This window comes from Mobula hypostoma, chromosome 1, assembly GCF_963921235.1.
Source record: "Mobula hypostoma chromosome 1, sMobHyp1.1, whole genome shotgun sequence".
In the NCBI taxonomy this organism is placed as follows: domain Eukaryota; kingdom Metazoa; phylum Chordata; class Chondrichthyes; order Myliobatiformes; family Myliobatidae; genus Mobula; species Mobula hypostoma.
The window spans coordinates 46,205,112-46,217,636 of NC_086097.1; the positions used below are offsets into that span (position 1 = coordinate 46,205,112).

Below are 12,525 nucleotides of genomic sequence, written 5' to 3' on the forward strand. Positions count from 1 at the left end.
AGAAACAGTAAATTGATATAGTGTTAACATTCCTACTGAATAGGATTGATTAAAATTTTCTTAAGAGTTTGGAATTCAGTTGGCATTAAACCTGTTATTTTGTATGAGTTTCATTAGAAATATTTTGCAGAAATTATCCGAAATAAATGAGGCTTGAACTCAAGTGGTAAAACAGCATTGCAAGTAGTCTCACATTTCAAGTCATCTGGGTTCAAGTCTGTCTTCTAAAGTGGCTTACATCAAAGTTGCTGGTGAACGCAGCAGGCCAGGCAGCATCTATAGGAAGAGGCGCAGTCGACGTTTCAGGCCGAGACCCTTCGTCAGGACTAATGTTAGTCTCGGCCTGAAACGTCGACTGCGCCTCTTCCTATAGATGCTGCCTGGCCTGCTGCGTTCACCAGCAACTTTGATGTAAGCTTGAATTTCCAGCATCTGCAGAATTCCTGTTGTTTGCGTTCTAAAGTGGCTGTAAGGACTTTGCACATTCTCCCTGTAACCACAGGGCTTTCCTCTGATACTTTGGTTTCCTCCCACATCCTTTAGAAAGTGTTGGCTGTTGGGTTAACTGGCCAATGTGAGTTTTCCTTAGTGCATGTGGATGGCAGGACAATCAGAATAGTGTTCATGAGAATGTGTGATTAGTAAGGGCATCAAAGATTAAGGGGAGAAGGCAAAAAATGGGGTTGAGAGGGTTAATAAATCAGCCATGATTGAATAGCTGACTCGATGGGCCAAATGGCCTAATTCTGCTTCTAAGTCATATGGTCTTATAGTAGATTACAGAAAACGAAGGGTGAAATGGAATGACTCTCTGAAAGCCAGCATGCATTCAATAAGCTGAATGTTCCACATTGTAAAGAAATGTACAAATTGTTAAGGTACAGAAAACATTACCTTTGGCAAAGGTGTAGGCTGCACAAATATTGGAGAAGTAGCAGCAGGTGCAGTTTGCTGAGGTGTCACTGGCTCCTGAAATTTACAAAATAGAAGGAAAAATTAAGGTACAACCTTCTGATTCAGCACTTAAATAGATTAATGTCACCATCTAAGGAAATCTTCTAACTGTATTCTTCTCTGCATAATTTTGTACAATAATGTTCAATTTATATTTCACTTATGAAGTTGTGTTTCTGATGCTATTTGCCTGTGACGCTACTGCAAGTAAGTCTTTTTATTGCACCTAAGCATCATTCTTGTGCATATGACAATAAACTACACCTGACATTTGAGCATTACACCACTACTTCGATTTCACAAAATTCCTAATTGTTGTCTGGGATTTTAATTTATTCTTCAATTAGAACGTTGCTCCTCTGCTACATTTTTTAAATTATTTAACAAAAATGAGGATATCCCTGAAAATTCCTACATTCATAGCATATCTCACTGAAATGCTCAAAAGTCAGGCCCAGTTTCTTGTCATATGCACAAGAACAGGTTTGCCCTGGTGCTATAAAAACTTATTTCCAATGGCATCACAGGCATAAGACATTATGTCACAAGAAAAACAAACTAACATAAATTATTAAAAATTATGCAAAAATTAATACAATTTGAACAAAAAAAGTCAACTGTAGTGTAAAGGAGTCAGTGCTGCAGAACACATCTAGGTCTTCTGAAGATATACCACAGTGCCTTTTGAAAGGTAGGCACAGTATTTACACCAGTGAAAACGAAGTAATACCAATAGTCATAAAAATATGAACACTGACATATGCAGCATTCAGTGCTCAAGGTCTTAATTTTAAGCCAAGACCTTAATACTAAACAAAGTAAATTATGAAGGTTTGAGGCAAGACTTGAAGTTGGGAAATTGCGAAAATGTATAGCACTAGCAAGTGATAACAAAGGGAATACAGAGTTTACAACAATGTGTGTATCCTTTTATGGCACAAAACCCCAACAAAATAATAATAATTCACCTGTGCCTAACAACAGAAGTATTAGATCAAAGGGAAAAGTTATAATCTTGTTTATCATGAGCAGTGAGTCTGAGGATTTGGAAAATTTCAGGATTCAGCTAGGTAGAACCAAGAAATTGATAAGGAAGGGCAAAGTGAAGTCTGGGAATCAGCTGGTGAGATACATTAAAAAACAGACCTTAGAAGCTTCCTTAGATCTGTAAAATGAACAAAGTTTGCAGAAGTTAACCAGTCTATTCCAGAGAGAAGAGGAATTAAAAATGGTAGCAAAGTTAAATAAGCAGAAGGCAAAATATATCCTTAGAAATAATCAGACTAATTTACAGCAGCTAATTAAACTACAAGGGCTTTGTTGAAATGTGGGAGGAAATCAGAGCAACCACAGAAAAACTGGTCAGAGAGAATACACTCAATCTATATGGACAGCATCCAATTCTCCCCCACTACTCCTATGTGCCTAGCATCCCTCATCTGGTTCCACTCATTGCTTTTCTTTATCCGCAACTCTCTGTTGTCTCTGCCATCACATCCCAGTCTCCATTGCTATTCTCCGCCCCTTGCTCCCTCACCTGGCTCCATCTGCCCCTCCTCTGGATCCACCTATCACCTTCTAGATCCTGACTTAACCCCACCCCTATACTCACCAGCTCCCCTTTTATTTCTCTATCTTGGTGCAGTGTCTTGAAACAAACCATCAACTATATCTCAGACTCCACAGATATTGCCTGACCCACTTAGTTCCACCAACAGTTTGATTACTTGCTCAGGATTGAACCCGGGTCTCTACAGTTCTAAGGCAGCAGCACTAACTGCTGTGCCACCAAGGGTAATTTCTGTATATCAAGGCAATCAATGGATTTGATGCCTAATACAGGAAGTGGTGTTTACAGAGCTGCCATCACATTTTGAAAGATGCAACAGGCTTCAGGAGACAAATAACATATACTTGATTCCAGTCTTTCATAGTCTCAAGTCCATGATTAATCGTCCTTAAGGCAGAGGGGCAGAACTGCTATCTCAAACAGGAACAACATTTTCTCATGCGACTGAATTTCAGAGGGCACTTAAAAGTTAAATGCAATGTTGAACCACGATCATGTAACATAATAATTTTTCTTCTTTAAAAGGAATTAAATAACTGGATGGTTTTTAACAATGAAAATCTAGTAATTCTGTACTCATTATTACAGATATTATTTTTTAAATTAGAATTATTTAATTAATCATAGTTATCAGATTTGTGGATCATCAATCCTCATGATTACTTATTCAGTGAAATTACTACTTTTGTACCTGTGGTAAATGATGAAAACACTCCACAGATTCTTACACTGAGATCTCATTTGATTTTTAATGGTGTCTTGGGTTTAAAAAAACACTCTATAAAGCTAAGTATTCCTCATTTTTATGTCCATCATCAATTCTGTTCCACAAAATTATAATGGAGGTGGCCACTATAAACAGTCCATGTTGTAATTTTGTCTCGCCACCAGAGGAAATACTGCAGCAGTGCAGGAGGGAAATTATAATTAGAGTACATCAAGCTTACAACCATCAAAAATATGAAGGGTGAAAATCTGTCTGCTGAAAGGGAGTTGAAAAGGAAGTTAACACCAAAAGAATAAATTATACTGATCCACTAGTTTTCAGTCCACATAATCCCATCTACAATAATTTCTTCAATGGCTTAATGTGCCATTAGCCTGGTGTAGCATTAAATCACACTGATTTTGTTGAATCATGATTATACAGCACAGGAGACCATTATTTGGTTCATTAAGTGTGACTGGATTCTCAGTTTGTTCGAAATTAGTAGGTAAAAGTTAGGGTACCACATGGTCTAGATAATACTGAATCAGCAGGATTAACAGCTTCTAAATAGCTTCTAAAATAAAATGGGTCACTTTGTAGGAGATTGGTGTTAAGGCTTTTACATTAAAAACTACTTGAAACTGTACAGCACTCAAACAAGCTGAAGACGAGTTGAGAAAGACATAATAAATCAATCTTAGGAAAATATTAAATTCATGAGGCGACTTAGTAGACTTTACAATGCTAAATAATTTCACATTAAAGATTTCTACCTATGCAACTAATTGAGCAATACTTACATCCTTCCGTTCCACATTGCTCAAAGCCGATGGCGATGGAATAAGTGAGAATGCTTCTGGTTTCAGGGCACCAATATCAGATTCACTGACGGAACCACTCTAGAAAATATAAATTTTGAACAATATTCTGTTAAAGATTACTGTTCAAAAATAAGTAGTGGCTTATCTACTTTCTATTCATAAGATGTTATCCAGAAGGGAAAATATTAAGTTGTAAATGGTTTAAAATGGTTCTCTTGCAACTTTCTTTGTACTATTTTTACCAGTCCAGGGAAGGTTCTTCAATCAAAAATAAGCTCCGATGAAGCATGTCTTTGAACGCTATTCAAGTTACTCAATCTTAAGATGCAAGAAACAAAAGGCAACGGGCAATCAGTCTCTAGCTTACTCCATTCAATAAGATCGTGGCTGAACTTTTATCCTAGTGCCAGTTTGCCACACTAACCCTGGATTCCTCGATTCCCTTGATATCTAAAAATCTATCAAACTGTGCCTTGAATATACTGTGACTGAACCTCCATATATCTTGTGTAAAGAATTCCAAAGATTCAATACTGCTAAATGAAGCAGTTTCTCCTTATCTCTTTCCAGAATGGCCAACCTCTTATTTTGTGAATGCAACCCATTTCTGGACACAGTAGCGATCATTCACCTATTTACCCAGCAAGCCCAGAGGGAATTTTGTACATTTTAGTGAAATCACCTTTTTTTTTCCATACTTAAGCTAGTATAGGGCCAGTCTGCTTAACCACTCATATTTCAAACTCACCATCCCAGGGGTCAAGCTAGTGAGTCACAATATGCTGACTAAACAAAACAACCATTTAAAAGAGAATGCATCCAAAATCGCCAACTTATCATCTTGTTTCATGGATTGATTAAAATTATGATTTGCATAAAACATAATCCATTCCTTGCTAGGGTCATTTTGAGGAATGTAGAGATGTGGCAAAAATGGTAGTCAACTTGGAACATCAATGAAATGAATGGTCAGATTATTTGTTTTAGGTGCTGTTTAAGGTATGACTGTCGAGGATAACAGAAGAAATTCTCAAGTCAAATCAAGTTTATTGTCATTTCGACGATAAACTGCTGGTACAGTACACAGTAAAAACAAAACAATGTTCCTCCAGGACCCTAGTGCTACATGAAACAACACAAAACTACACTGGACTAAGTGAGACAGCACAAAGCTACACTAGACTATGTAAAACAACATAAAAACTGCACTAGACTACAGACCTGCACAGGACTACATAAAGTGTACAGAATAGTGCAGGGCAGTACAATAATTAATAAACAAGACAATAGGCACAGTAGAAGACAAATTACAATATAATAATAAATGATGTAGATTTCAGTCTTAGACTCTGAGTGTTCAGGAGTCTGATGGCTTGGGGGAAGAAACTGTTGCACAGTCTGGTCGTTAGAGCCTGAATGCTTTGGTACCTTTTGCCAGATGGCAGGAGGGAGAAGAGTTTGTGTGCGGGATGCTTCACAATACTGTTAGCTTTGCGGGTGCAGCGTGTGGTGTAAATATCTGTAACAGCAGGAAGAGAGACCTCGATGACCTTCTCATCTGATCTCACTATCTGCTGCAGGGTCTTGCGATCCAAGACGGTGCAATTCCTGAACCAGGCAGTGATGCAGCTGCTCAGGATGCTCTTGATACATCTTCTGTACAATGTGGTGAGGATGGGGGGGTGGGAGATGGACTTTTCTCAGCCTTCGCAGAAAGTAGAGACGCTGCTGGGCTTTCTTAGCTATGGAGTTGGTGTTGAAGGACCAGGTGAGATTCTCTGCCAGGTGAGCATCAAGAAATTTGGTGGTCTTAACAATCTCAACAGAGGAGCCATTGTAGTGTACTCCAGCTCTTTTACAAATATTCCTATATCTAAAGTCTAAATGTACTATGCAAAGGAGTAGAGGATTACAAAACTGGTTTCTGAAGCAAGTTTTACATCAGAATCTTCTGTTTCAGAGGCAAAACAGAATTCAAAAATTTACCAGCCTGATAAAGAGTCAATGTGAACTCAGTCTTTCTCTTCAAGTATTCTGCCCCAACGACTGAGTAATTCCAACATATTCTGCTTTCACGGTAGCTTGAATACAATTGTCACACAGCTTTGCCTTTCACAAGTTTTTCGGTTTTAACTTTGTCCCTCTTTTCAAAGATGCTGAGTACTTTTATTTAGTATAGCATCATAATAAATGTTTGATGTAACCAATGGCCCTTGGATCTTGATCTTTTTGTGTACTTTAGACTCATTTATTAGAGGGCATATTTTAACAACCAGACAATATTATTTCACCCAAGGACCATGGAGATACAGCTCATTCATAAAAAGTGATAAGAACTATTTGAATCATCATTTATTGTCAAACCATAACCTAGTCTACAACTGACTAAGGAATGGATGCCGTCAGGTATGGCAAAATATTTTCTTACATGTTTGTTCTTTAAAAAGCAGGGCTTGATGGAAGACATCAAGTTTGAAAAAGATAGCCAGAAAACAAGAATCATTGAAACAATACATTAAAACAATATTTCAGACAGGGAGAAGTAAATGTTAGATCACCTAGTTTCTGTAAATTCAAGAACTCTAGGATACAGATCATTACATGCTTACTAAATGTCAAAAGAGTTATACATGTCCAAATTCAGGAGTTCAAATAAATGGCAGTAAACTCCTTAATAGATTCAGGAATTAGGAGCCAATGACAAGGTACTGCTCATCGTTACCAGGTAATAGCGTAAGATTACATTTAAATCATTGATTATTTTACAAATTTAATTAATTAGACAAAATGAAACAATCAGAAATAATTAATGAGGGATGATACTAAACATTTGTCACAACTTATTTGAACTCCTGTATTTGATTAATTCTCTAGGGTACTTCTTTTATACAAATAGGTTTCAAAAGTGTTAACCTTTGTGTTTAGTAGACTGCTGAATTATATTATCAAGAATCAAAGGATAATGTTTTGTTTAAGCACTATGGTAACAGCAAGTAGGAAGTTAAGTACGAAATATCAACTGTTTATTTTAATATGTTGAAACTCAAGCAAGTTTCGAATACAAGCAAGTTTCAAACAGGAGCAATGGCAATCAAATAAATATAGGTTTCACATAAAGCGACAGCATAAGTGATTAACACAGAAAAAGGAAACACGACTAGTTCAAAGTGTCAGCTTTTGCAGGTTGTAATAGTTAGGGTGACAAAGCAAGCACAGGAACTTACTTCTTCCCAAAATGCTAGAAGAGATGATGTAGACGAAGAAGAAACAGAACCCTTAGTGCAACAGATACGAGAAAAATACACTTAGTGAATTCCCTTTTGCAAAGTGAAAGGCTTTCATCAGGACACCACCTCTTGCAAAGAGATTACGGCATTTGGATATAATCAAATTTATTTTGAAGGAAAACCGTGATTTTATTAAAAAGAACAGATGACAGATTCTTGAGAGATATTTGGAATCTGCATAACTCAGCGCCATGAAGTGTACAGTTAGTATAATTTTGTTCAAGTTCTAATTTGTGAGGAAACCATATTGAAAAATAACATGTGAACGGAATTTACACGTAACAGGGAAATTACAAGGATACTGTGTTTCTGGGAATCTTTAATAAATGTTGCATCATTTTCAGCATATTCGATTTTTGATTAAAATCTACATCAAATTGCTTTAAACAATCAAAAAGAAAACTGCATAGTTGAGATTAACATTTTCAAACACATACAGGTTTTCTGTTCTGAAATACACCAAGCTGTATTTCTAATTTCTTCCCTGCTCAAATGAAATTTCTAGCACCATGGATAAAATGCCTTTACAAGAGTTTGATCTAATCACTATATAATAAACACTTACTTTAAATCCTAGGTCATGTGGAATTGGAGAGGTGTTAAAGTAGTCAAAAATTGAGTCTTGAAAATCTGGGAGTTTAAGACCTTTAATAGAAAAAGTAAGCATAGAAGTGAAAATTTTAAAAAAAATATACACATTTTAATGTTATAACAAACAGTCCAGATTTATACTTATACCTCAGAGTGAGATTGTTTTTAAGCAGCAAATGTCACTAACCTTTTTCTGTTCTAGTCCTGCTTTCCTCCAATTCTTTTTTTAGATTAATTATCTCCTCTGTGAATTGCTGATTCTTGGCATCTGCTTCCTTCAGTTTGCTATAAAATAGTTTCCATGAAAGAGAAAATGCAGAATTCCAAAATGAGTTCAATTGAATTGATTTTTATATTTGATGTCACCTATCCATCTTTTTAAGTCGCTTGGATGACGGCAAGTCAAAATGGGAAGGATTTACAGATGATCCATTCCTCACCAATCTTATTTTTGACTGAGGAACATTAATATCCTAATGGACACATTACCAAACTCTTGCAAATTTCTATCAGTGCACAGTGGTGAGCATTCTGATGGTTACACCACAGCTTGGTATTGAGGCTCAATACACAGTATTGCAGAAGGCTGTAGACTCAGCCAGCTCCATCATGGCCACGATCAAGACATCTTGAAGAGGTGATGCCTCAAGAAAGCAGCATCCATCATCACCATCCAGGCATGCCCTCTCCTCATTACTAAAATTGGCGAGGATGTACGGGGGCCCCAACATTTTAAGAACAGCTTCTTTTCCTCCACCAGAGTTCAGAATGCTTCCATGAACCCATCAGCACTATCTCGCTATTCCTCTTTTCCATTTTTTTAAAAATTATATTTCTTAGTGATTTTTGTGTCTTGCACTGCACTCTTACCACAAAACAACAAATTCAACTTTCATGAAGCTGCTCTCTAAGGTGATCTGCTCCTCCAGAAGATGCATCACACATCTCACCAAGAGACTTGGCCTACAAGTATATGGAACACCATCGATGTTGGGTGTCGTCGCCACAAACTATCCAACTCAAATGGCATAGAAAGTTAAGAGCTTTATCATTCATGATCAAAGTTCAAAGTAAATTTATTATCATAGCACATTTAATGTCACCACATATAACCCTGAAATTTGGTTAGTTGCAGGCATACTCAGTAAATCCAAGAACCATAATAGAATCAATGAAAGACCGCACCCAACAGGGCAAACAAGCAAAGTGCAAAAGCCTAAAAGGCAACAAACTTCGTAAATACAAAAGAAAAATAATAAGCAACATATATTAAGAGTTCTTGAAAGTGGGTCCATAGGTTGTGGGGACTGTTCAGTGATGGGGTAAGTGAAGTTGAATAAAGTTATCTGCTTTGGTTCAAGAGCCTGATGGTCGAGGGGTAATAACTGCTCCTGAATCTGGTGGTGAGAGTCCTGAGGCACATACCATCTTCTTGATGGCAGCAGCAAGAAGAGAGCATGCCCTGGATGGTGGGGGTCCTAGGTGATCGACGCTGCTTTCCTGCAACTGCACTCACTGTAGATGTGCTCAATGGAGGAGAGGACTTTACCCATGATGCACTGGGCCATACCCACTACTTTTAATATCATGGCAAGTCTTAATTGCTGCCACAAAATCTTACTGAAAATTTACTTCCATACAGTAAGTCATGGTGTCATTGGATCATATGGCATGGAAACAGGCCCTTTAGCCCACCAATCTATATTAACTATTTACTTGCATTACTAATAATCTACTATGGCTTGCAATTCATGTACTCATCCAGGTATTCTTAAAACCTGTGAGTGTACCTGCCTCCCCCACTCTCTCAGCAGTGCATGAAAAATTCTTCCTCAGGTTTCCTCTAAACTTCTTCCCCCTCATTTTAAACATATCCTCTGATTTCAGAACACCTTTGCATTCATTCGCTGCTAATAGAAAACTCCAGGTGATACTCAAATATTCCCTCAGTGTTAATATTCATTGTTACTTGAGACAATATCTACAGTGCTTTTCTCATCTTAGTAGTCTGGATCATATCTAGGTGAACCTCCAAGAATTGGAGACCACTAAAATCTGCCAAATTGACGTACCACTGTAACACAAGAGAATGCCCTGCTTCTAGCCATTAAAACCTGTCCTGGATGTTCCAAGAGTTAGATCTTAGCATTACATCACCTGATATTTAGTTGCTGCTCAACTTAATAAGATGGGAATGTGCAGGATCACATTCTGCTAATACAGCAATCTCTTTGTAATTCTACTGAACTGACTGTTTCAAATCTTTATCAACAATAATTTGTGCTTCTTGGGCAGTGTGCTTTCAGACTAGTCAGTGCCTTCCATTAGCTGATGCTAACAGATCTTGTGAATGATTGTACTTTCAGTCACAAGGAATGTTATCACCAAATAATGGAAGCTTATGGTGGAGAGACTACATGTCCCACTGCATTGGTGCTGCCATTCCCAAATTAATCCCACTAACTACACATCATCCCATGTCCTGGAATTTCATTTATTTAAAATGCATCCTTTTTTCAATTTTATTGAACGTACAATAGTCTCTTTTGCAATATCTGACCTAACTTCTACACACTCAAGGATGACAGCTTTCAACTGAAAACCCTGATCACCAACTTCTCAGTAAGAGTTAAAAAATCCTTTCTTAGTCACTTCACAATCTTACAAAAAAGATAAGGATCTATTCAATTTCCTCTTAAATAATTTAACCTTTTCATCACGAAGGATGATTGCATTTCTTACTTTAATAGCTAGAAGGTCCATTTTGTTGAATTGGAAAGAGATTAACCCTCCTACTGTATTTCATTGGTTTTCACAAACTATGGTGTGTTTGAATTTGGAGAAAATTAGAAATGCAGTTTATGACCCTTCCATTAAGTTTGAAAAAACTTGGAGGCCATTCATTCAGTATTTTCATTTGATGTAACTTGATCATTTCCAAACTTGTTTTATCTCTCTGTACTGTTGTTGGAGGGGAATGGAGTCGTCGACACTAAGGTTTTCTTCTTTCCCATTTTTAAGTTGTTAGTTTTGCCCAAGTCTTTTAGTTTAGTTGATTAATTTTGTTTTTCTTTGGGGATGGGGTTTGCTTTTTTTTGTTTTGTTTTTTTTTTCTTTTTCATGATTTTTTCTTCCAGTTTTTTTTTTGCTTTGTATTATCGGTAGTTAGTTCTACATGTTTGGGAGCTTTGTTAATTTACACTACTTGGTTTTGCAATTACTTTTTTTTTTAAGTGTAACAATATATCTCCTACTATTTGTATTATTGCTATGTTTTGTTTCTATATTTTGAAATTAATAAAAAGATTGAAAAAGAACAACTTCCTCTTCTCTGCTCCAGTAGAAATAACCTTTAAGTACCAAAACTCATCTCAAAATGGTAGTTACTTAGCCCTAAAATAAACTGAGTAAATGTTTGCTGTGTGTTCTCCTGGACCGTTCTTTCCTTTCTATGTTAAGCCCTTGGCACTTTAAGCATGACCTTTCACATATCTTGGGTAGATGCTGTTAAGTTGCTTACCCTGACTAAGCAGTCTATATCTGGAGGAAGTCAGGTTATGATCTAAGGATGAAAGTTTAAGCAATTAGATCTGAAATGAGAGATTTCTTCACCCAGAGGATTATGAATACACTGGAAATCTTTAACCCTAATGGATGTACGATTGAATGTATTTAAGACCTAAATCACCAGATACTTGCAATTAAAGGGTATTAAGAGCTGGCTTGGGAAAAGGTCATATGACTTCCTCCTGCTTTCATTTTAGAAAAAGTTTCATATTCCACAACATGCTCAGATTGTATGTAAAAGCTTCACATCAACTGACAATCTACAATTCATGTAAATTCTTGACCATGAAAACCGTACCTCTCAAATGCCATGTTGGTCGCTTTCACTCTACTTAGCTCTTCCTGTACTAACTGCTTAGCACGTATTTCAGCATCCAGTGCTGACTGTAACTCTAATCTGGCCGACATATCCAACTTTGCACTTCGCCTCACTTTCCAAAGAGGATCCTGGATAACAATGAACAAAGAACAGTTAATTGATAAGAATATTATTTGCAGAGTTGCCAGTTCCCAACAAGGAGTTGAGTTATATTTGCTTACACCCTCTGTTAAATTTTCCCTCCCAATGGCATCTATTTATTAATTTGGTTTCTACTGCCTTAGAATTCAGTTAATTGTAAGTTCAATGCTCACTTCTAAATTCAATGACAGTTAAAACTAAATGTACAACAACTTCCTAAAAGGGCCATTGTTGGTGTGGAGTTCTGACTGTTAAATGGCAATACAATTTTCATATTCCTGAATGTATTTGTTTTACTGTTGTCAACAATGTAGAAACAAAATCAAAGCAACATTTCTCTCAGATTGTGCATAGTTTACAGCATTAGTCCACAATGAAATAGTGACTATAATATAAAACAATTCTGCAGAATCTCTCATTATCATGTAGATGTGTTTTTTCTAGAAGTAGGTAATATATTTTCCAATTACAGGCACAAAGCATATCTTACTATTTTGCAAAGTTGCTTTAAGGATTTGTTGACCAAATAACATACAAATGAATTATGATAAAAGTTAGCTAGATGT

At 36.7% G+C, this 12,525-nt stretch overlaps 1 protein-coding gene across 1 annotated transcript in view; it reads right to left on the reverse strand.

Moving 5' to 3' along the window:
* cdc42bpb (CDC42 binding protein kinase beta (DMPK-like)) overlaps positions 1-12,525 on the reverse strand; it is a 215,867-nt gene that overhangs the window by 38,489 nt on the left and 164,853 nt on the right. The window contains exons 19-23 of the mRNA XM_063047649.1: positions 11,798-11,946; positions 8,120-8,217; positions 7,907-7,986; positions 4,034-4,132; positions 895-969 (exon numbers count right to left, since the gene is read on the reverse strand). Of these exons, the coding sequence (XP_062903719.1) occupies positions 895-969; positions 4,034-4,132; positions 7,907-7,986; positions 8,120-8,217; positions 11,798-11,946 (501 nt within the window). The remainder of the gene's footprint in view (positions 1-894; positions 970-4,033; positions 4,133-7,906; positions 7,987-8,119; positions 8,218-11,797; positions 11,947-12,525) is intronic.